This window comes from Pseudorasbora parva, chromosome 6 (genome assembly GCF_024679245.1).
Source record: "Pseudorasbora parva isolate DD20220531a chromosome 6, ASM2467924v1, whole genome shotgun sequence".
Classification (NCBI taxonomy): domain Eukaryota; kingdom Metazoa; phylum Chordata; class Actinopteri; order Cypriniformes; family Gobionidae; genus Pseudorasbora; species Pseudorasbora parva.
In genome coordinates, this window is record NC_090177.1 from 25,553,160 (window position 1) to 25,578,772 (window position 25,613).

Sequence of the window (25,613 nt, forward strand, 5' to 3'; positions counted from 1 at the left end):
CCGCTTTCAGTTTGAATTGCAACTTTTTCTCACTCAGTCAAAGTTTCACAGCTCTGCATCGCTCCATCAGTGCACAGAGATTTCTGTCATGATCAGATTTGGCTTCTGCGTTTGAATCAGCGCAGCCAACAACCAATATGTCATCCGCAATTGGCTCTATGCCGCGGAGCCCTGGCACGTTCCATGGCGCGCAATGCACAGGGGACACATTACTGTCAAGCACAAATCGGACCTCTCCTGGGACTGATTCGACTGGGTCGTTAAACACGTCTCTAAAGCTGTGAGTTAATTTTTGCTTTGTGAGTGGCATGTCAGAGCATACAACTAATCTGTGAAGCTCCTCTGGAATGGTAAATTTCATAAGACCACGCTGCTCACACGTCACCCGAGAGTAATGGCTCTTGGTCTGCTTCGACCACTTCGAAAACTAATTTGTGCTTGGCGCCCTTTACGATGCATTCTGTGTGAAATTGCCCCAGAGAAATCACTGTGGCGCCAGAATACAATTTTAGTCTTGTTGTGCTCGGGTTCAGTGGGCTTTCCAGATCCAGTTTCTCTTTGATTGTACGACTCATGACATTACAAGTCGCTCCCGTGTCTAGCTGACAGGCCTGCTTTCTTTTTTTAAGGGTCAGGTTAACGAACCATCTTGGACCTCGGGACTTTTCTGTGTCAATGCATTCCTCTGCAGCGAAAAGTCGACCTTCACTGTAAGGTCCTTGCTCATCCTGACTATCGTCCATCATAGCATTCACTCTGCCGGACCTGTCGGCTCTGTGGCAGGCTTTACAACCTTTAGCGAAATTATTCGATACACTGCATGATCGACAAGTCTTTTCATATGCGGGGCACTGCTCTCTGCCTTTCTTGTGACCACTCCCACAATATTTGCACCCGAGAGTTCTGAGCGTTTGCTCATTATTCACTCCACCATCTTGGCATTTCAGCCTTTGCGCATGTGCAATGTTTACAGTGTCAGTGAATGCATTGTCATTTGCTTTTACGCGTTGTTCATTGGCTTCTGCCAGTCGGCATATTTCCACAGACTGTGACATGGTCAGTTCGCGTCCACGCGCCTGGTGATCTCATTGGCAATGCCCAGGACATGTCTATCACGAATCATTTAATCTTTGAGCTCCCTGTATTTGCAGGTCGATGCTCGCTGCCGCAACCTCGTGAGAAAGCTGTCTATAGGCTCGACCACGTCCTGCTTGCAACACCCGAACATGTAACTTTCGTAGATCAGAGCGGAGTTCGAAGACTATGAACTAGCTACCGGGTGAATCGAGAAGTCCAAAGAGGTGAGAGCAGCAGCACTGCGGCGATTAATGGGAAATGAATGTCGTCATATTTTGTTCGCGGGCTTGAAGTAGTCTCCCAATGCCAAAGTATCGCTTTCGGGTCCTGTTCTTCGCTCAATACAATGTAATGGGTTTAAATATGACGACATTCATTGCCCATTAATCGCCGCAGTGCTGCTGCTCTCACCTCTTTGGGCTTCTCGATTAGCCTGGTAGCTAGTTCATAGTCTTCGAACTCCGCTCTGAAGTTATCCCAGTTTTTTTATATGTTTCCTGACATCCGCATGCCCTGAGGGGCAGGAATGCTGTTTGAGGCCATATTAAGGATCTGTTGTTCACTTCTGACACCATATTTGAGGTTGTATGCAATAAACAAGCAAGGGCTGAATCAACGTGCGTCTTTTATTGACATGGCATAAAGTGCCAACGATGCCCGTGCCAATATTCACGTCACAACAGGATACAAACCATATATGGTATTTCCCCATAACAAATATAGCACAAAATATCGTTATCGTGAATTATTTTGCCCTTGATTAGCTTAGTATAAAAAGCAATAAAAGTCAGTTCAAACTCACCAAAATGGAAAAACAAACGTGTGTATACATGATGTTGTTTCCTACCTTTGGTGGTAGTAGAGACATTGAGTGGTGAGGCAGTAAATTTTTTGATTAGTTTATTCTCCAAGGGAATCCTGGAATATATTTGCTGCGGTGTTGGACACACACACACACAAACACACACACACACACACACACACACACACACACACACACACACACACACACACACACACACACAATGATATAAACCCATTCTCATCGTCTTTCTTTGTTTGCATCCCCAGGCCGCTACATCTTAAAAAATTCTTTGTTTATTTTACCTTATGCTCTGTTGATGTTCTCCCCTGCTGACTGCTTCTGTTTCCTTTATTTTTGGTACTCTTTCACAGCCGAAAAGCAAAAAAGGAAATCATTTAAATTCTTTGTTTACGTGTTGTATCTGAGGAAGTAAGCATTTTAAAATATTTTTGTATAATCTGGCTTAACTATGACTATGCTTACATCAAATGTGTCGTAGACTGAGATGCTACCTTTGCAGCTCACATTATAGAAGAAATACAGTATTTTCATGCCTTTAAGCATCTGTCTAAGTGTTTTTTGTTACTTTGATGATGTTTTCAACACACCCTGGCAAGTTTTCCAATGCCCCGACCGGCTCAACTCCCTATCCCTGGGAAACTTTTATGCAGTAATAATTTTTTGTGCTAAAGGCTAAACGCCTGAGAAATGCGGGGGCTCTGTCAATGGGAGTGAAAAGAGAGAGGCTGACATTAGGCAGGAGTGGATGGTGGAGAATGGAAACAAGGGAATGGGGTTCTTTGCGTGTACATTCGGTCGGACAGAATGCAAGCGATAACGTGCATGAAATATTCAGACTGTGGAGTGATGATGGGAACAGATGAAGAAAGTGCACTCTTTGCGCTCTTTGAGCCTGGATCAATTGTGAAGTTGTGGGATTAAGGCTGATCTGCCTTCTAAATGTTATCTGGAGCTCAGGCACGGACTTGAACCTGTCTTTAAGAGGCAATAATGCTTCTGCGCCTTTTCCAGTGCAGATGGAGCCAGAAGTCTTACTAAACAGCCACGGGCCTTTGCTGAAGCCAAGAACTGTTTGTACAGAATACTTGATTCATCCAACAGTGTTTCTGGACAAGTGTCAGATGTGCCCAGGGCCAATCTATATTTTTCCCTCAGTATTGTGTCGTTCAGGGTTTCCATCTTACAGTTTACATCCTTCCTGCTTAGCAATTATAATTCATCCCATTAATCAAGCATCCTAATGAATTAAAACATTTCCATGGGATTCCCTACAGGTTGTGTTCTCTACTGCATAAATCGCTGCTCTCTGTCTCTCTGTCTATCTGTCTGTCTGTCTATCTGTCTGTCTCTCTGTCTGTCTGTCTGTCTGTCTGTCTATCTGTCTGTCTTGTTTCCCTTGATGACACTCTTGCCTTGGCAGGCTTTAATCCTTTGGATTTATGAACAAGACAGCCATTTGTCAATTAAATGTATATAGTCCTATACTGCAAACTGCTGTCTTTCTTAATTAGTATTTTTTTCCTTATCTATTGACAAATATGTAAACCTTCTCAAAACAAGAAGATATTAAGATATGAAGACTTGATTTAAAAAATATTGAATCAAGTTTATTCTTTACTCCATTGACAAATTGTGCTGACAATTTGTTTTGAGGATGTTTAATCCAAGATAAAAATTATTATTTTATTTTAAAATTATTATATTATTATCTAAAAAGAAAATTTTGTCACATTATACTTGATGTGTTTTTGATTTTAAACGTGATAGCTTTTTTGCAGCAATGTGCATCTGTTTTGGAATTTTACTGATTCTATTTAATTTAATTTAATGCGGTTACTGAAGTTTTAAAACTTTACAAAAAATCCTGATGTCTTTTTTCGGCTTTTATAAAGTTTAACAGCTGTGCTCGGCATTCAGGTTTGCTGTGTGCTCTGAGGATTCAAGAGCGTCTAACTGTCTGAAATTGAGAAATGTACAAAAATGAAGACTGTTCCTGTCTCAGGGTCTCATAGTTGCCACTCAACATTTTTACAGGAAAAAAATAAGTAGAAAAACAGCTTTTACCTTCTTCGATAGACTACAGCACCCTTAAAATGCACTAGTTTCTGTCAAATCGTGCCTTTTTAGGGCTCTGGGTCTGAATGTAGAAATTTCTCCCTGTGAGCAGACACTTCATAGAAAATCTATTTCGTTGGTTAGGACACCATTACCGCCAGGTCCAAAAAGGTTTTTTAAAACATAATCACTCAATAGGGAGAAAAAGATTCTTAGGCTTGGCATAGTCTGTGTATTTATTTTGAAAGTTTTTTTATTGTTCAAAGTTATTTTTAAAGCACTAAAACACAGTCTTATAAGCTTCTAGTTTTGTTGCCATCTGCATTTTTAGCTTCAATATGACTCTTTATGCAAGCAATGATGTCTCGGCCTAATTATAGATAGCAGTCCTTCCAAGAGCATAACATAAACATCTGTTTCTCTTCTTCTTGGCTCTCTGCCCATTTTTGTTGCTCCCTCCCATCCAGTACTTAGTTTCTAATGGTTACTTCCTGTGTTTTTAGGCAACGCAGACTGGAGCTGATGTTTATCCTGTGGATATACTGGAGAGTGTATCCCAGTGACATTATCATCTCCCACCGTTTCCAGGAGACTCTTCCTTCTTTGTGGAATAATTTCTGCAGTAAGGGAACTAGACCTTAAACAATTGGGATATTTTTCCCCATGTTCCTGACTGAGGTATCTGTCTTTTCTCTCTACATGGAGGAAAGTCTGACAAAAAGCCACGGGAAGTATATAAAAGGCTGAACGACAAGATTCATTTCACTTACAAAACTGCTCCTTTACTTCTAAACCCAAAGTAGAGCCTGATGGTGTCATATGATCTGGACTGACTGTGCTCAGTTTGAGCCCCCAGCAGTAGCACTTTTGCTCCAAATGAAACTGTTTTTCTTGCATAATTCTTAGTCAGTCTGGAGTCGTTAGCCCTCCCGCACTGTGTGTTGTAGCATGCGGCTTGGGCTCAACATCCACAGCATCTTAATTACACAGCCAAACCGATTTAGACCACGGAAGAAACATCTCTACATCTGAAGATTCGCTGCCATTTAGAGATCTTCTTTCTTCTTTGTTTGTCATCTTTATCTATGCTATTACCCAAAAGATGCCCAAGAGGTCCTGCTGTCTCCCACACATGTACCTAGTAAGTTTTTTGCATGTACCTAGTAAGTTTTTTGTCTGTAACCTTTCCAGTGCTTCTGTTTCTCTCCTGCGCTGACGTCCCATTCATTCACACATCCCGCCATAATGAAGCCTTTAATTAATGATGCACAAGTCCAAATTAGCCTGGTTCAGTGACCATCGAGGGCCGTTGGTCCCCGCAGACACAGTGACCTTTGGAGAGGGCCAGACTGCTGCTTTGTGGCCCAACACCTTCACACACACACACACGCACACACATGTCAACCCTTGAGCCCCTGGCAGTAAATAGTGAATAGTAAATGTCAACGCTCTGGCCATTGATGAACATGATTTATTTAAATAAGCGGATCAGATCGGCCCACAGTATCCACCAGCAGCTTGCCTCCCTCCACATATCAGTCTTCTACAATCTGGGGATTTTCTCTTTGATTTAGCGGGATTATATTATCTGATGTTATCACATTAACACATGACTTTGATTTGACAAATACATTTGTCAAATATTAATACTTGAACTAAAAAATAAATAAATAAAAGGGGTTACAAAATAATTAAGGTTTTCCTTTCAAGTGTCATTTGTATCATTTGACCCCCCCCCATTTAAAAAAAAAAGTATTTTAATGTAAGTTCATAAATAAAAAGTGACAAACAATTATGCATGTCACTGAAGTAAATTGTACTCATTTGATTTATATTGTCATTTTATCTTGCACTTGCTGTCTCTTTCTCTTTTCCTCTTCCTCGCAGCGTCAGGCATGTGGGTCACCCTGACACGTTTGGCAGGACTACAGAAAAGGATCCGGCTACACGTTCCACGTGGATAAATTAGTTTTATTTTGTGTCAGAGTTACGAATTCTTTCCATATTTTTTCAACTGGACGGCTTGTGGAAGACAACGGGAAATACTTAAAAGGCCTGATGCACCTTTTAAGAGCGGCAACAAAAATGAATAAATCATCAAGAAGGTGTGAGGGCTAGTTCTTCACGAACAGTGCTGAAGGAAACGCTCTTCTCCCCCCACCTGCCGGCTCTGAGCGAGCGAGAGCTAGAACTGAGGTCTTTGGCAGACTGACAGTTGCAGCCTCTCCTGCTCTCTAGCCTGGTGCTCTGTTGATGCATTTGCCTTGATTTTTGCATTCTTCTGCCCTCCCCATCCGTGCTCGTGTCATGCTCTGTTGCCGGCGTGCCGTCCTGGAGCCATGCCCATCCCTGAGATGGCTTTGAGCCCGGTGAAGTCTCTGTACTGGGAGGTGTTTCCCTCCATGGCCACGCAGCGGGTGTACTGCACGCCCGTGCTCTTGGCTGGGCGCCTCTATGTGCTGGGGGGCTGCAGCGAGAACGGCCACCCTCTGGACTCCGCCGAGGTGCTGGATCTGGAGAGCCAGCGCTGGTGTGAGCTGCCCCCTCTCCCCACCGCTCGGGCCGGAGCATCGGCCGTGGCCGTTGGAGACCAGCTGATGATTATGGGAGGCATGGACGCACAGCAGAGCCCACTGGCCTCTGTGGAGGTATATCACCCCGATGAGGGGAAGTGGGAGAGGAAGACAGGACTGGGGCAGCCCTCCATGGGCATCACCACGCTGGAGAAAGGTAAGAGAGGTTTGCTTCTCTTTTTGACCAATTTCTTGTTGAAAAGACCCGCATTAGACACTGGTTTGCAAGACTGCACCAGTTGATCTGCCTCATCAGATTAATTGTACTAGTCAACTGGCATTACCAGCCAAGTTTTTTCTTATGACACTTTCACCAATTAAAAGAATGTCTAAAAATCCTTAAGTTGAAACAAAACTGTGCAGTTGGTTTTAGAGGCTGTGCCCTTAATTATGCTTATTTTTCTTACCCTATTGTCAAATTAGTCATGTGTGTACAAGACTAAAAAAAAAAGTTTATGCATAATTCAGTATTTAATTAAATTCAATTGTCAATAATTTGACTATGGGGAAAGAAAAACAAGCTTAATTACAAGCATATTCTCTGAAAACAAGCCATGATATTTTATGGTCAATGACTAAGCGTATCCAGGAAAAAAATAAAAAAGTAGATTTTGTTTCCTAAAAAAGTCTAATGATCAATTAAAAAAGTTATGTTTTGGCTTTATGTCCCCCCAAAATTTTAAACTGAGTTTTAATATAAAAAAGGAAAAACTACTACCCAAACTACTAATCATAGAAAATATTTATCCAATTTATGGTATACATGAATTGCATTTTTTTTGCGTTGTAATTATTTAAAAATTCATTCAAATGTCATTGACCAAGCAAATTGATCTGATTTTAAGGATGGTTAGTTTTTTGTTAATTGTCTGGAAAGCAAGACATGACGTGACAAGTGATGTCTTACCCACATCACTTTACAAATGTATACATTTCTGCTGTTGTAGTTTCTCAGACTGAACTGTTATTGTTTGGTTCACAAACCTCAGTGAGCAGCGTTGCGTAGAACAGCACCAGTCTGTAATTTGGAAAAGCAAAATTTGGTTCCTCTCACGTTTTTGTGCTGCTTCCCGTCAGAGCACGATTAGCCATATAATCTCGGATGCTGTTATCTTTGGTACAATCACTGCGCTTCTAATAAATGCCTCTCGTAGCCAGCACCACTGGAGTCCTCCAGATTTAACAGCTCCAAATCAAGGCATCAGTCATGCTATACTCTGACACAAAGACTTACACTGCAGAGAAAAGTCTCTTTCACACATTCTCCCTCCTCTCCAGCTTATCTAGGTGTGTGTTCAGGTGACCGTTTATCCAGGTTGAGACCCAGAGGAAGAGCGCTTATTCACAGGGATTCGCTTCTGCTAAGACGCATTCCACCAGCTGAGCCGCATTTAGTGTGGGACAGATCAGTCCTGTCTGTCGGTCCATGTTAAAACTATCAGCAATACCTATTTGGATTCATGTGCAGGCGAGCGATCATGAGCTTCTGGTTCTTTTACCAATACTTTTGATTCAGTCCACAGAATTATAAATGACCTGTCATCTCATTTATCTAGAGCATAAGACAGAGCCATATTAAAGAGACATATTAAAGCGGCCATATCATGAATATGTTAATTTAATTTTTTCTAGGTTTGCTTCTAATTTTAGTCAAGGTTCCTTGCACCAAAAACTAGTTATTTACTTTTGTATGAGCATTGTTTGTGCCCTCCCTTTGTTTACTTACAGTCTGGCCCTTTTCCACAATTAATAATGAATAATTAGTAGTATTATTAGGCATCGCACTTTTATTTTTAATATTAATCATTAAAAATAAATATTATTAAGAATTCACCAAAAGACATTTTGTGTTCAGTAGAAGAAGGCAAGTCATACAAGTTTGGAATGACATGACATTATTTACATGAGTAAATAGTTACAGGAATTTATTTTGCTACTGTACCTTTAAGACCTGTTACTGTACCTTTAAGAGGTATAAATTACCTCCACTATGATTGACTAAACTCTTTGCATGTAAAAGAGTAACATTCTAGACATGGTAGGTTTGCTGTCAGGTACAATTGATATGAATTTTTAGCGTCTTTTGTGTGTACATGAGAACACGAGCACACCAGGGAAGGAGCTGTAGTATTGTGTGTTTTGTGTGTTTATCCATGTGCATTAGTGCGTTCATAATTATGCCTCTGTTGTTCAGTCTCCTTAAAGTTGTGTTCCTTTTCTGGGCACACAAAAATGACAAGAATATAAATACCAGAATGATCCATGCCTAGCCTTGTTAAAACAAGTGCATGCTAATTGCCATATGCCACCACCATGTGCACTGATAATTAAACTTGAAATATGTTATTATAGAGCTTTCTGGAATACTTGTTTCTTACTGGTAAAATATTTTAATGACTGCTGACCATTGTCAATGGAAACCGACCTCATACACATCTCTCCACCATCTTTCTTCTGGCATAACAAAACATTTTCAGATAATTCATGTACATTTGTTTATTTATTTACTTAGCAGTAATTTAATAAATGTTGTAATTTTTCACAATTTATCACAATTTCAGTTGGTTATTATCACAAAATAAATCCCAATATGGTGATCAGGACCTTAACAAATTAAAGGGGCTTTGTATCATCCTGAAGAGGTTTATTTCTTCACATACTGGTTACTAGCACCATATTGTCCTCAGGTGATCCTGACACAACTTTTCTCGCATTTTCATTTGACGGTCCATGATGTCACTCTTTACTATCAGTGTATCATCATAATTCGTTTATCGTCTCGTGTAGCAAAAAGCATTAAGGTCCTGAAACAGACCGTTTGAAGCCATAATTCAGTTCTAGGCTGTGTTATCAAAGACCTCTGTTTTCACCTCTCTCTCTTTCTGTCAGCAGAGCTTGTTCTCTTTGATATCCTTCACGTCATCTTAGAGACAAATTGCTTTGAGGGTCCAATCTGTATTTGTATGGCTTTGAAATCCTATTTTCCTTTCACCCTTTTGCCTTATTGGACACATTCTGTATCCGAATATCAATCTGGGTCTAAGCCAAACCATCTGGATCTTGTAAATAACACATCCCATACTGGATTTGTTCTCAATGTTTAGGAAGAAAAATCGTTTTTTAGCTGATGGCGTTTGTGATCATGACAATAATAGAGGCTTGAGCTGGAGAAGTGCAGCTGTGGCTGGTTGAAACCACAGAAGTCGTAGCTCATATTTGTTATAGTTTGAAAGTAATTCTGAGTGTGTGCTGTGATGTGATGTGTCAGAATCATGCTGACCAGTTTGTCACTGAGTTTGGAGTGGATGGGTATTTAGGCAAACATGGTCTTTTTGATTTCAGACTAGCACTCTGAAGACAATATGACTGTCAGCTAGTGTTGCCAACCATACTATATAATACAGAATCATCCTGTGTTGAACTCAATGTGGGATGCATTTTGTCTCGTGTTAGTGTTTTGCTCCTGAAATACAGCTGAGAACATTCTGGCATTAGTGTCAATTTAGTGTCAGTTTTATAAATTACAGAATGTGAAAAAAATAGCAAATGATAAATGTTAAACTGTTGTTTTCTGCAAGCTGCAAATTAAATCTGAATATATTCACCATGACAGTAAAAACTACAATATTTTGAAATATTACAATTTCTATTTCAATATTGTTTAAAATGTAGTTTATTCCTGTGTTGGCAATAATTAATTTTCCACATAATTACTCCAGTCCTCATTGTTAAATGGTCTTTCAGAAATGCTGCTCAAGAAACATTATCATCATCAATGTTAAAAACAGTTGTGCTGCTTAATATTTTTGGTGAAAAGAACAGAAAGTTCTAAATAACATTTATTTAAAATGGAAATGTTTTGTAACATGTATTTTATGCTCACTTTTGATCAATATAATGCGTATAAAAGTATTTTTATCTTTAAAACATAAAGAGGAGCTGTTGCCCTTGACAACAGAGGCAAAATAATGGCGATGGGAGTCTCTGCGGATGCATCTGTGCAACTTTATCAATTTTAACGGAGCCGGGACAAGATTACAGCTCCAACAAAATTCGACAATTAAGGCTGAACAGGATGTTTCTGAATGGTTGGTTAAAGATGCCCTAGAATGATTTGAAACAATATGTTAAATTGTTCTCTGATATTTACATAGAGGGTATGTGGCTTATTTAAGGGCAAAAATTGTCCAGATACAGTTTTACAGGTCCATTTACAACCCTATAAATTGTCCCTAGGATGTAATGCTCTGTTTTTGCCTTATTTGGAAGAGTCATGAATATTAATGTTGAGCTCTGCTCTGATTGGCCTATTTCAGCAGCTTACAGCACACAGCACAGCAGTTCAGTTGTTCAGCGACGTGGCTCGTGAGTCCTGACAGAACACAGACCGACTGAATGACACTTTTTCTCAAATGGAGATTGATTAAATTTAGCCTACTTGTTTATTGGTGTTTTCAGATCTTCTGTGCGCGAGAGATCATCCTTCCCTCAGACAAAATAATAACCAGTGATTTTAGACTCGTCTTTTTCCGTCAACGATATAACATGATGTTTATATAACATTAGTCACAATATAGGCTACGCAGTGACTGTGATGTACTCTGAAATACAAGCATGCAAAAACAACATACTTAAGTTCTCAAAAATATAAATATATATATATTTTTTTACAAAATGAATAGCTTTGTCAAATGATTATCGTTTTAACTCATATAGTGGAAATGTGACATTTGCTAGAAGGATGGAGTGAACGATCTGCAAGCAACGGTTGTATTTTGTAATGCAAAATAATATTACCCTTTGTCATTAGACACTGTTTCCTTTTGTTACTGTACTAGCATCTTGCGTTATCTAGACAATGCTGTCTCTCTAAAAAACTTTCAATTTAATCAGAAATTGTTTAAACAGTCAATAAGTGTTACGTGTAGATGTCACACAGAAGAAGATTCTAAGACTTCCAAAAACTCAAAGGAACTTTACAATCAACTTGACTCTACACGAAACATCCAACACTTTATCAAAACATAGTGAACATCGAGAAACATCTAGGGTGCTAACAACAAGACCGGACGAAGACATGGTGAAAACTAGGAACTTAAATACAAACACTGATTACATACTAACGAGGGGGAACAGGTGACACAAATGACGAGACACAGCTGACAATACTTAATACACGCTGGGACTGACTGTGGCGGGAAAACTAGAACAAAGGAACATCCCTGCATCCCAATTCGCATACTATCCATGCTAAATAGTATTTTAAAATAGAATTAGTATGTCCCAAATCGTAGTATGTTTAAAAAAGAGTATTCCAAAGATTCCTGGATGGTTTACTATTTCCGGTCCGAATTCGAATTATGGATCGATGGGCACTCTAACGGCTGATATTGCCCACAACCCATTGCGAGTTGGACGAGGATTCGATTAGAACTACAAACTCGGGTTAAAAGCGTTAAAAAACTACAAACATGCGAGTCAGACGGTTAAGTAGAGAAGTTTAGATAAAGGGGTTTGAGTGACCAGCTATCAATATTTAACCTGACAAAAATATATTTATTCAGTGTTGTCCACAATATATTTCACCTGCAGTAGCATTGTAAACCTTTTTAATGACACGTTTGGCCATTAACTTTTAAATGCATCATTATATTTTAAACTGCAAACACATGAGGAGAGTCTCTGACCCACAAAGACCCACACATGGCAGATCAACGAGCGGCTACATTTCTCTCCGATACGGTAGGAGATTAAACTGAATGTGGAGGATTTGAACTTTGACGAATCTGACGATGATTGACAGGGCAGATAAACGGTGACGGGATGCACGTAACTAAGCAACAGAGTCTGTTAAAGATGGCAAAGTAGTATGTCCCGAAGCTTGTATACTTTTCTGCTACACACTCAAAAGTATATACAGCATATAAATGATCCCCAACGCTTGCGTCACGGTTGCCGTTATGTTGAGAATCACTTTTTCGTGGTGTTTTTCAAATCATAAACTAGATTTACATATGAAGAAGGAGGCAATGGTGTTTGAGACTCACAGTATGTGATGTCCATCTACTGAACTCTTATTATTACACTTTGGCAAGGTTAATTACATTTTTCATTCTAGGGCACCTTTAATGTAATGTCACTTTTATCTATTTGTATGTACTGGCAGGGTAACGTTAGCTTAGTAAGATACAAATGCTATGTGTTTACTGATGTAGTTCATTGACAGATTGATGTTACATCAATGATGTTACACCTAATAAAATACAATTTTATCAATAAAATTAATTTCTATGAAAGTTAAGCTTCCAAAGTCATGAACTGAAACACGGCAGACTGAACACGAGTTGTGAATGTATGCCGCGAGCATGTTTGCGATTACCTCCGCTCTCATCACGAGAGCTCATTCAGTTAATTCATGACGGTGAATGTAATCTGACTCCTGCAGCATTAGTGCTGTGACACTCGCACGGCAACTCACTAATTATATTGAACAGACATATTCAGTATTTATTTGTAGTGTCTGTTCTCCAACTCAGTCACAGTAATCTAGTAGCGGTGGCTTTGGGAGTGGCATCACAGGGCAGTGAAGCATTCTGGGAATTGTTGTCTTTCATCCCCATGAGAAAAAAACAAAATTTTCTGTCTTTTCTCAGTCTAGAAGGCAAAAAAGTCAAAAATAATTTCACATTTCTACTACATTAATGACCCAGTTTCATCTTTCCAGTGCCGAAGTACCCGTTTCAGCTTAGTGTAGTGTTACCACGTCCACGTTAGGGCTGTCAATGAATATTCTAAATTCGAAAATATATTCGAATAGTAAAAATAATAACTCATTTCGAAGGTGAAAATGAATATTCAAATTTAAAAAAAAGAGAAAAAAGTGGGAAAAAACGCTGTGGTAGTAGAGGCATGGCTGTCTGCTTTGCGAGTGAGCGAGATCATGAGGGTTCAGGGGCAGGTCACAGGAGTAGCACTGTCAGCTGAAAGTTGACGGGTCTTGCATGGAAGATGGCAGAAAGTGCAGAGCCCAACTTGACCGCAGCAGAGAAACTGCCATTTGTACTAGTACAGCAGTACAGGTACATAGGAATTTTTGTAGCAAAACTCTTTGAGTCAGCAAAAACACAATACATAAAATCAACATAGTACCATATATACATACATACATGTACATAGACTACATACAATGAATAGAGTTCACACAATAAATAGACTTTTGAGAAACAATAACGAAGAGCACCACAAACCTATGTCAAGTTGACCCCCACATTAAGATTTTTAATTTAAGAGACAAATTTGAAATAACATTATTGCACATTTAATTCAATTTAGTATTTAAATACCGTCCCAAGATAATAAATATTATCAGTGCTAAAAAACTATAATTAAAATATTCTCTATATAACAGAGACTGACAACACAGACTACTCTCACATCTCTATATAAAAAAAGACGTTTGTTTCCTCTGCTATATCCTTCGCCATCAGTCTAACCGTCGCTGGGAAAAAAACTGTTATAAAACCGCACCCTGTACGAGATAATACTGTCCGGTCTGCCATATCTCAAGTTATATATTGAGTGTTTAGGCCTGAACATTGAGTGTGCCGGGTGGTGTGTATCCCTAAGAATATTCTTAGCTCTCTTCCTGCAGCGTTGTGTGTAAAGGACCTCCATAGATGGAAGATCCGATCTGATGATCTTCTGCGCGGTCTTTATGACCCTTTGGAGAGCTCTCTTTTCTGCCTGGGTAGTGCTTCCAAACCATACAGTGATGCAATTTGTTAAGAGACTCCACAAGTCCTCTATAGGCCTGGATGAGTGGCTTGCGGCTAAGTCCTGCCTTCCTTAGCAGCCTGATAATATAAAGCTTCTTAGCAAAACCTACTTTAAAAGTTACAGTACAGCTCGCTCGGAGTGTTCAATATGCTGTAAAACTTAAATTAGTATTAATAATATTTATTTCAATCACTGACTGAAGCCTGCTATATTTGGAATAAGAGTCGCGCCTAAAATTGCTTGCTCAAAATTCTTGATCAGCAGACCATGAGGATGAGGTCTGCGGTCTTGGCCATTAGTTGATTTACTTGTTTTTGTGTAAGTAATACGTTGTCAAATATGTTTAAACCTAAACATACTACCTATACAAGTAGTTATTTCTCTGTTATTTCTCCTGTTATTGACGTAAAAGTGATGACTTAGAGGAAGACCGTGAGGGTTTAGGGTGCCATTTGGGATAGGACCAATTGGACGATAGGACTACGACAGCTTGAGCTCGCTCAGGGCGGGTCTGAGATGAAACGCTGCTCTCAATCAACAGTCTTGGGAGGGGCGTCCGACCCTGTGACGTCACACGGTCGAACAGCTCGACAGGGGAAAACATATAAGGAGATTTAAAAAAAACACTTGATGGATTATCATTATAGAGACAATGTTATCATTATACAGGCTATGCCAACACACACACATTTCCATACAATCATCTTATAAAAGTATATGTACAATTATATGACCCCCCTTTAAGGACAGGTTACTGTCTAAAAGAGATTACCAGATTTTCACAACTCATTTGACCATAATTTGCCTAGGTAGCTTAATTGATATGTGAATTATAGACAATTTATTAATTAATTAATATATTATTAATCTGTCTCCGCCTGAATTTGACTACTGGTCCATCCATTAAAAACATTGATACTGGCAGATAAGTATTTAATGTATCGTTTCTAATCTATCATCTATCTATAATTTACTTTCATTTTTTTATGATTGATCGATCTTTTTTTTTTTTTTTTACACGTCTTACATTCACTGACCACAGTGTAAACAAAAATTATGTTTTATTAACAAGGTTTGGGAGGAGCACGTTCAGATAATTGACACCGGTAGAGCACTCAGCTAATCAACAATAATAGGTGTATATATACACAGCAGTTTTACATCCGTTTTGTTGACGGTTTACCAGCTTCCATCCATCACTCCTTCTTCACTTTTCTCCTTTTTCAATTCTAACCACTTACATACATGGGTTTGTGCCATATTCCGAACTTAAAGCCCTCCCCCCGACAGCATGCCAAATACGCATTTAAATTTACACTCTTTAAATTATATGTAAGTGTGAACTCGTGAAATGAAGGGCTACAGAGTGACAGTTACCTTGCAAATAACACTTTATATGCATCTCAAAAAGCATATGTGGTACATAGATAAAGGTTGTCTTTGAAAGAAACTACCTATTATTTTCTTTTGCTTAGGTTTGTAACCCTCCAAACAGCACACCTATGGGCCTGTGACACGGGACTCTCTTTCTGTGACTACTGCTATCTGTATCTCCCACTCTACCATCCTTCTCACTTTTCTCCCATCATTTGATCAAGAGAGCATTCTTGTTGCTAGGCAACAGGTGTGTAAATCTTTGTGTGTGTTTGCATGTGTGTGTGTGTGTGTTTGACCCAGAGACATTTTTAGAACGGAACAGGCTGAGTTGCAATGCCAATCCATGATTCACTCACTGCTGTGCTACTCGCCTCTTTCCCTCTTCACAAGAGAGGCAAAAAAGAAGTGCTTATTGCCCTTCTGCCCCCTTAATACCCACAATGCCCTCTGTGTTCATCAGATACACCATAGTAAGATAATCTCCCAATTCACTTGCTCCGGTAATTCATCTGTTTGACCCAAACAGGTTTTTTTCCCCATCATGTTCTCTTACAGACATACCGGAGCTAGGTGCATCTCTGTAGTTTTTACACTCCCTTTCTTTTAAAATAGGTGCTTGTGTTTAAGGACAGTTTGTCCATCCGTTACAGAAACATCTTAAAAGAAGCTTTTGGGTTGTACGGTAGCCCCTCGAGATGATTTTAAAGTATGTCTCTGCTGTAATCCTAGTGGACCCATTTGGTTCATTTTTTCCTAGAAGTGTGTGATTTCAGGCTAAGTGAGCTTTCCCTCAGTGAATTATGCAGAAACGCGGTGAAAGTGCTGCTTCTTCAAAAGATAGCTGTACTGTACATGTAAAAATCGAGGTCAGCTCTAACAATGTTCCTCATTATTAAGCACTAAAACTTTAGGATAAAATGTGTTGTGCCATAAGACTGTGTTAATATTGAACAGGCATGTGGATAAGAAAATGCAGAAAATATGCTTAAGTGTAGGGAATGCTGTAACACGACAAGCTATTTATTAATTATTTTACAAATTAAAATATGGATAAATTATAAATAAAATATTTATGTCTGTAATTTAAAGCAGATATAAATGTTGAGCTGTTTGCATTTTGAACCGTTTTGATTATATACTTTAATGAGCATTTGCATTTTTAATAACGTTCGAGACTCTTCCATATTGATTGACATATAACTGGTTAATTATACAGTAGTCGGTTAAAGAACTCAGAATGAATGGCTCTTTTTTCCGTTTGTTTGGATGTTTATCAGTTAATGTGTCTGGGAAAAGTTTTTCATAAACAAGCTGTAGTGTTCTTGTTCCAATTTACAGTACAGATAATGTTGTTTTGAAACGATATTATGTGAAGGCAAGATGTGCAGTTCATCTGATCTGGCCTTGTTAGCGCATGTCTTAATGCAACCCATGTTGTGTGTAGGTGTGCAAGCTGCTGATAGAATGTTACTAGTCTAGCATGTGTTTGTCATTTGGTTATCAGCGCAGCCGTGAAGATGATGTCGTGTTTGTGTGTGCATGTGTTTGTGTGATCTCATTATATAAATTTGTCTGGGGAGTGAGCAGAGATGCAGATCACTATGGAAACGCATCCATCTCTGCTTCACGTAGGGATGAGACAGCTGTGCAAACAAACATTTTAAACTCTTAAAATTATCGAAAATGAAAGTTTCACCTACTAATACTTTTATTATTAGATGTGGTAAATTGCGACACAGATGGTGCTCAAAGAATACAATGTATGTATTGCACGCACACGGATATCGTTCGTTACGTGCACACGTGCATGCAATCTGAAATAAAAGATGCTGAAACCATTAGTCCTTTCCTCTCTGCTATTGTGCAAAGGCTGTTTGATGTTGCTTTGCGACCTCTGTGTGTGGCGCACGTTTGATCGTTTTGTAGTGCGCGGGACACTTTCTTCTGAGGAAGCGTGAAGAATACATACAACTCTAATTTCCATCATCTCTCTCTGTCCCATCTCTTTTTCTTCTTGACACCTGTGTTGAGGTGCTCATTTGATGCTCATCTAATTGAGCTGATCTAAATGCATCCTCAATCACTGTAGAGCTCATTAGTCTTCTAAAAGCAGTCAGCCTGTGTGTGTGTGTGTGTGTGTGTGTGTGTGTGTGTGTGTGTGTGTGTGTGTGTGTGTGTGTGTGTGTGTGTGTGTGTGTGTGTGTGTGTGTGTGTGTGTGTGTGTGTGTGTGTGTGTGTGTGTGGTTTTGAATCTGTTCTTTGTTTCATTCACAGATCTTTTTTGAAGTCACATTGCCCTCAATACCCTAAACATGTTATTTTAAATAATAATTATTTCTGTTTCCGCACAATAATGCAAATTTCAAACCAAACTTTATTCTCACTCTGTATTTAGTTGTTGTCTAAAATAGTTGCATTTAAATATTTTTTTGAGCTTCGAAACTTCGGTAGTAATCAACACCGAATATTCAAAGCTTCGGAGGGAGGGGGGTGAACATATTCTTCTCTCTAATAAAGGCAGGAATCACGAGAAGCGGCGCGCCTCACACGGGCCAGGCTTATAGGCTCAGAGAACATACACAACACTAGTGATACAAAACACACAGGTCTCTAACAAGCTCCTGTATTTCGCAATAGATTCATTTAGATTGATAATAATGGGTAATAGGCTTGCTGCGATAGTTGTGATACTTGGCCACCACCGTCGTTTAGAATTTTGTTTTGTTTTATAGTAATAAAATAATTTTGTTTAGTTAGAGAGCAGACACTACAAATATAAACTGGATGTGTCTTCTTAATGCATTATAGGTAAATCAAAGACCATCCGAAGTATTTCATTCATCACGAGAAGCTGAATGACGATGACAGTCACTAATGACAGTGAGAAGAGAGTGCTCAATGCATGTCATTTATTTAAAACCGTTCAAAACACACACACACACACACACACACACACACACACATGTTGGTCTATGTGGTTTACAGGGACTCTCCACAGGCGTAATGTTTTTTATACCGTACAAACCGTATTTTCTATCCCCTTACACTGCACCTGCCCCTAAACCTACCCATCACAGGAAACATTCTGCATTTTTACTTTCTCAAAAAAAAAAAAATTTAGTATGTTTTTAAGGCCATTTAAATTATGAGGACATTTGATATGTCCTCATAAACCACATTTATAGTGTAATACCAGTGTAATACCCATGTTATACAAATTTGTGTCCTCATAAACCACATAAACAGGCTCACACACACAAGCACACACACACACACACACACACATACACACACACACACACACACACACACACACACACACACACACACATATATATAATTTATTCAAATTTGCTCAAATTTTAATTGAATCGCGCAAGATTTGGTTTCAAAGTGAAATTCCCATAAACACACACCTAAGCCTTTTGAAAAGTCTTCCCAGAAGAGTTGAAGCTGTTATAGCGGCAAAGGGTGGGTCGACTCCATTGCTGTTGTGCATACAACGGCTCTACACTCGTTATCATATAGAAAATGTGGTTAACACCTGGTTATACGTAGGGGAAAAAATCAGACAAATACCATGATATACATTTTTGGTCATACCGCCCAGCTCTAATAGTAGTGTACGTCAATGCAAGTTGCTGTTAGTTAAAACAGCTTAAACATGCATCTTAGTCTGGGGCTAGGCTTAAAGGGTTAGTTTACTCAAAAATGTTCTTCTCTTCCAGATTTGTTTTCAATCCTCAAATAAAGATTCAAATGGTTATGAATGATTCGGATCGCATGTCAAACTGCCAAACTGCTGAAATCTCGTGACATTGGCGATCCGAATCATAAATCAATACGCTGATTCATAACCATTTGAATCTTTATTTGAGGGTTGAAAATAAATCCAGAAGAGAAGACAATGCTGAATAAAGTCGTAGTTTTTGTTTTTTTTGGACCAAAATGTATTTTCGATGCTTCAAGAAATTCTAATTAACCAACTGATGTCTCATATGGACTACTTTTATGATGTTTCTATTACCTTTCTGGACATGGACAGTATAGTGTGCATACACTTGCATACGCTCTTGGACTAAATATAAAATATTTTAAACTGTGTTTTGAAGATGAACGGAGGTCTTACGGTTGTGGAACGACATTAGGGTGAGTCATTAATGACATCAATTTCATTTTTGGGTGAACTAACCCTTAATCTTGTCTGTGAGGGGGTAGTTGTTCTGTCCTTTTGAATGTTCATCAATCACCTTGTTTTGCATCCACAGACTTCATCATGTTAGCTTTAGAGAAATCCCTCAGTATACTTGAGCTTCTGCTACAATTTAGCACTCTGCAAGGAAGATGATTAGAGAGTTTCTCCCACAAGAAGTAATTGTCTCAGAGCTGGCGACTTGTTACTTTCCTCACCCCACTTAAAGATGATTTCCCCCCCCTCAGGGGAGCTTTGGGAGATTGAGCTTCTCTGACAGTCAATGCTTTTGCCGCAGGCACAGATATAGTCCACAGCTAAAGTGTTGAGCAGAACACTTTCATAAAACCCAGCAGACGTCTTTACTTTTCACAATCTGTTCTCATGCTTGTACATAGTTCCATAGATACCTTGTTGCCATGTGTTTAACGTATTCAGAAATGTTGGGTTTGTGGAAATGTAGTTATGTAGTTAAAGAGATATTTACACAGAACTGAAAATAATGGCTACTTTTACCACTCTTTCAAACAAGTTGTCCCGTATAGAGTTTGTCTGGTATAAGAAGCTATAGTTTTCTTTAAGCAATGTTGACTTTTTCATAAAATCAATCTGCAAATTACTTAATAGTAGCGGCCTTGAAATATTAGATTGGAATTGGAGTATTTTAACACTGAAAAATAACCTCACTAAGCTGAGTTGTCTCACTAAGTCATAATCTTAAAGACAACCTAAATTGTAGTTTGTAACCCATTTGTAATTTGCAACAGCAAAAAAATGGGCATGACTGGATTTTATCCTTCAGGAATGGCCTAGATCATGAATAACTGTTGCAGAATGGATCCTGAGTGAATGCTAAAACAGAAGCCCCTTCACACGTACAGTGTTTACTGGTAAATTAGCGACCAGAAAAAAAGAGATCAGGTCTGAGCAAGACCTTTTCAAAAATTCCATTATCGATTTTTTTTAAATTAACTTTCATGCTGTGTAATGTAGCTGTATGTGAATGTAAACAGTCTGTAAAGTTGCAAAGCTGAAAGTGCATCATAAAAAGTTATTTTCTCTCAAAAGAAAGAGTCGGCTCTGAATCGCTTAACCTGGTTTTCGTTAAGTTCACATGTCACAACTTACTACATTTGCATAATGCCTGCCTATGTTCTGCGTGGACAGGACACCTTGCTGTAAACTCGTTGTGTGGAGAACATGTCGTCAAGATGCTGTGCTCTCCACTGTGGAAGTAAATTTGGATTATTTTCACTTCCAAATGGTGAGGCTTCGAAAAATCAGTGATTAAAATGAATCTTTACCACGATACCACAGCTGCAATATATTCCCAAACTTTTGCTGTGTTTCCTTCATTTTACTGGCATCAGCTTCTTTAATCTCAGCGAGAGATATTTGTCACGGTATTCATAAAACGGTTACCATTGAAAGATGGGCCAAAACTATGTTTGTTTGGACCAGCTTGCTCCTCCAAATCACAACCTGTAAGTATGATTAATTATTGACGTATCTTTTCTGCCGGGTGTTCAAAATATTAGAGTTTTGTGTTTTATATTGTGTGGGTCACTCATTTTATTACTGTCTTACTGAAATCCTTCTGCTACTTAGCTGTGGGCCACTATTACCTAAAACTGGGTCTGTTAATGCAGATTGTTTGTCGTCTTACTACTTTGAGTAAAGACAAAGGATGCAGCAAGATTTGTTTTGGAAATTTTAATGTTACATCAGCCATTCATATTAGTGCTGGGCTAACTAACGCTTGCACTTTATTGATAAAGTTAATACAGCTCCCGTGTGTGCACCGCAATAAATTATTAATATACACACATGGGTTTGTTTAAGGATTTACTCTTGTTAATGCTGATGGTGAGGAATTACAGCTGCAACATCTCATAATGTACCTCACAATGAGCAGCATATCACTATGAAAAGCCCTGCTTAAGTCATCCTTGCGGTGGAGGTTTGGGTTGAATAACTAGTTCTTCCAATGTTTCATCATTGACTCAGACTCACTCTGGGATTGACGTAAAATCGACTTCACTGAGCTTTAGAGAGCCTCTGCACAGAGCTGAAGTAGTTATGGTTATGGGTGTTTTTTTTTTGTTATGTGCACTGTGAGCAATACACCAATCACAACAGACTGGGCCATCTGTCCAATCAGAGCAGAGCAGGCTCATGGAAAAAAGACTGCTTCATCCAACGAGCTGTTTGAGAATCATTGAACAGTGTGGTGATGCGAAAATGAAAGCGTATTTTGACCTTTGATGTACAGTATGTAAGTTGGCGACCTCCAAAACAAAATTAGGGAACTTTAAAATTGCATAATAGGGGCAATTTAAATCAGTTCTGGTAATTCCCCAGTATGAGAAGTTAAAACATTACCTGTAGTATGGTATGTGTGAGCTAAGAACAGGATTGCTGGTATGAGTACTTATGAGTTCAGAATGTTTACAGTAAGTTCCGCTACTTTTAATGATTTGTCTATTTAAACATACCCGGAAAATTCCATCTAGCAGGCAATGAAGCTCAGTGAGGGTTGGTAGTTGGTACACCAAATCTCCAAAAGTAAAAAATTGTTCTACCAGAAAGACTTGGGAGTCCAGATGAAGTACAGTAAAGTAACACGTTTATTAACAGACCAGCAAATATTCTAATTAGAGGTTCTTTGGCGTAGGCCTTAGCTCTCGAGGGTAACGGACTCTGCATTTGAAGATCAAGGCAGGGGCGCAGCCGACCCCCTGGGAGGTATAGGCGGAGACCATCCTGGTGGTGGTGGAGGTAAATTGTTGGCATTAGCATCTGTGAACTCAGACATGTGTAACTGCCCATCTTTTATATTTTGAAAATTAGGACATGATTGGTTAGGTCTAAATGTGATAAGTGACATAACATTGAATCTTTCTGGCAGAACTTTACACAAGAGCTTTCATTTACTGCATGTTCTCACCAAAAAGTCTTTCGAGCCATGTGGCTCTTCATCATCTGCAGTTATTTTGTATTATACTAACTGCACTAATATAGTAACTATTATTTTTCCTAGCGAAACCGCCTTCTGTATGATCATTAATCCTGTCACTCAGAATTTAAATAAATGTAGCCAAATTTTACAGAGAGTGAAACTAAAGTGCTTCTCATCATCCAGGTGATGAAGAAAATAGCTCAGCGTTTAAAGGTCTTTCTCGATGATTGATATCACGGAGTTTAACTGTATTTTGTACTGATGTGTGAATGGGATATTTCTGGTAAAAAGATGGAACAGCATTGTTTCTGAGAACAGCACATTTGTGTATTTACCGGAGAAGTTCTGATATTTTTACTGACATTTACTGTGAGGAAAGGACTAATGGACATTTTAGCTATTTGAATTTGTTTTTGTTTATCTTAATCTTAATAGCCTGTGTGACCTATCCTGTTTGCAATATCAGCCAAACATGTAAAATATTACATTTTGATTAAATACTACAAGACCGCATGAACAAAATGCTCTGATAAATCTTTCATGACGAGACCAGGAACTTAATGTAAGGTAGTATGTGGTTTCATTTCATTCTCTGTGATATTTAAACTTATCAGGAAAGCTATTCATGATTTATTCCGTTTAAAGAAAAGCAACTGTATTTGGATGAAAAAATGTAACTTTTGATATTTCTTTCATCTATCAACCAAATGTGCAAGGTGTTTTTAAATGCACGTTCAAAAAAAACATACTTTGCAATAATTCAATAAGCATAAAACCAAAATGACAGCGAGAGATGATTGGTATTTCCTTCTACATCAGAGCAGACTTCAAAGTCATTTCAGTGTTTGTGTGCTCTAGGCGTCAGCTGTCTGAGCTCCTGCTGAGACGGACGTACCTGAGCACAGAGAAGATGTGCGGGTCAGGCAGCTTCCTTTCACCAGTCCTCTGTGTTGATTTACCCGGCGGCTGTTATTTAGAGTGCTCTCAGAGTTTCACAGAGGAGAAATAGAGGTCAGAGCTCATTTTGAGAAAGCCATATCTCCCCTTGAGCAGGTGGCAGAGGACTATTCTATCCCACAATTCCATGCCTCAAGAGTTCACTGTGTGCTGCTTTGTGCCAGCTGTTACACTTGCAGAGTCTTTGTGAACAGTGGTGTGGCCCGATGGGGCTCAGTGCTGAATGGTCTCTAATACACTAGCTTGTTGGCCATACATCATTCCCCACTCCATCCTGAGTCCCGGCTGGGCGGCTCTACACCTGAGCCTGTTCACCTGATTATTTCACATTTTATAGATGCTTTTCATCAAGAGGAACTCCAGTAAACTAATTGCAGGAACAGGCCCCTTAGGAAAGGTTAGGAAAAATCATCATTTATTCACCCTTGTGTTGTTCCAAACCTGTATAATTGGATTTTGAAAATATTTTCTATAGCAGACTACAAACTATGCTCACTAACATTTTAATTGGCTACTTATCTTGCAGTTTAATAAATCATAACTTCCTGAGTTTCCTGGCTTAGTGGTTAACGTTTGTTTATTTGATCCATTTGCAGTGCCTAGTTTCTGTTTCCCCTAGTTCTACATCCAGAATTATCTTTAAATGTGCCCCCTTAAAACGGTTTATGTTTGTGTGTGTATAGCCATATGACAATGATTGTAGTTGTTACGTACTGAAATGCCATCTTCCTATTCAAATAATGATATAATGGAGAAATTCATTCTGCATACAGCTTTAAATACAATGAATTAAACTAGTACTGTGGACTACTTTTATGCTGGTTGTATTGTACATTTTGTAAGTTTTGGAGCTTTACAGATGTGGCTACTATGAATTTTCATTATATGGAAAAAAGCTCCATGAAGACTGTAATATCCTCTTTACTCCTGGAGAGTTCATTTTTGTATGCAATATGCATCAGACGCCGTGTGAACGGACTGTGGCTGGGCTGTGGGCTTGCCATCTGAGGCTGAGATGACTTCGTCACAGTCAGGTAAGGTAGCTTGCTAGAGTTGTTGTAGCTGCTGCTGTCTCTCCAACACGGATCAGTGAGCATACAGGGATGACTGAAGGTCAGTTGTCAGAGGTCCCTGCTGCCATTGCACTGTACATTGACCTTGAGGACATCTTGTGCATGCATAGAACCTGTATAAGGAAACAAGATGCGGTGCTGGTTTCCCGCTTGCGCTGTGAGACTGCATGTAGCTAAGCAGCGTCAATTTGAGGGAAGGCAGATGCTCCCTCACAGCAATATGCTTGTAAAAGAGCACACATGGGAGAAGGCTATGTGGTTGAAGTAACTTTCCTTGGATTTGCGATTGATCACAAAATGTAAGATATGTTATACCATCTTGAATCGTTAGAGAGGATGCAATGTACTTTACAGAGAAAATAGCAGACTACAAACTACACTCGGTGGTTTTAATGTTTAATCTGGCCCTTTTATAATGACCCAATTTTTCTAGCTCAGTGGGTTCTCCTGTATATTTACTGTATACTTCATTGATGAATGTCCAGTGATCCACTTATCTGGATGAATGTCCAGTGATCCACTTGTAAATTCCTAAGTAAGTAAATGTGTTGGTTTTACGTCACTGACTTCATTCACAGTGAATTTAGCAGTTTTTTTTTCCCTTCATGCATTATCAATCAGTCAATCAATCTTTATTTATATAGCACCTTCCAACAACCAAAAGGAACAAGCAAAAAAGTGCTTTTACATTTAACACAGGAGAACATTTACAATATAAAATATATAAATACAATAAACAATAACCAAA

General features: G+C 38.9%; 1 protein-coding gene across 5 annotated transcripts in view; it reads left to right on the forward strand.

Annotated features, from left to right (window-relative positions):
* The window catches only part of klhdc8b (kelch domain containing 8B), a 176,974-nt gene that overhangs the window by 26,860 nt on the left and 124,501 nt on the right, over positions 1–25,613 (forward strand). For 4 of the 5 annotated variants that reach the window (XM_067446455.1, XM_067446451.1, XM_067446453.1 and 1 more), the window contains exons 2-3: positions 4,462–5,099; positions 5,846–6,688. In XM_067446455.1, coding sequence (XP_067302556.1) covers positions 6,298–6,688 — 391 coding nt within the window. In that variant the 5' untranslated portion in view covers positions 4,462–5,099; positions 5,846–6,297. The remainder of the gene's footprint in view (positions 1–4,461; positions 5,100–5,845; positions 6,689–25,613) is intronic. The other variant, XM_067446454.1, reaches the window with a different exon arrangement.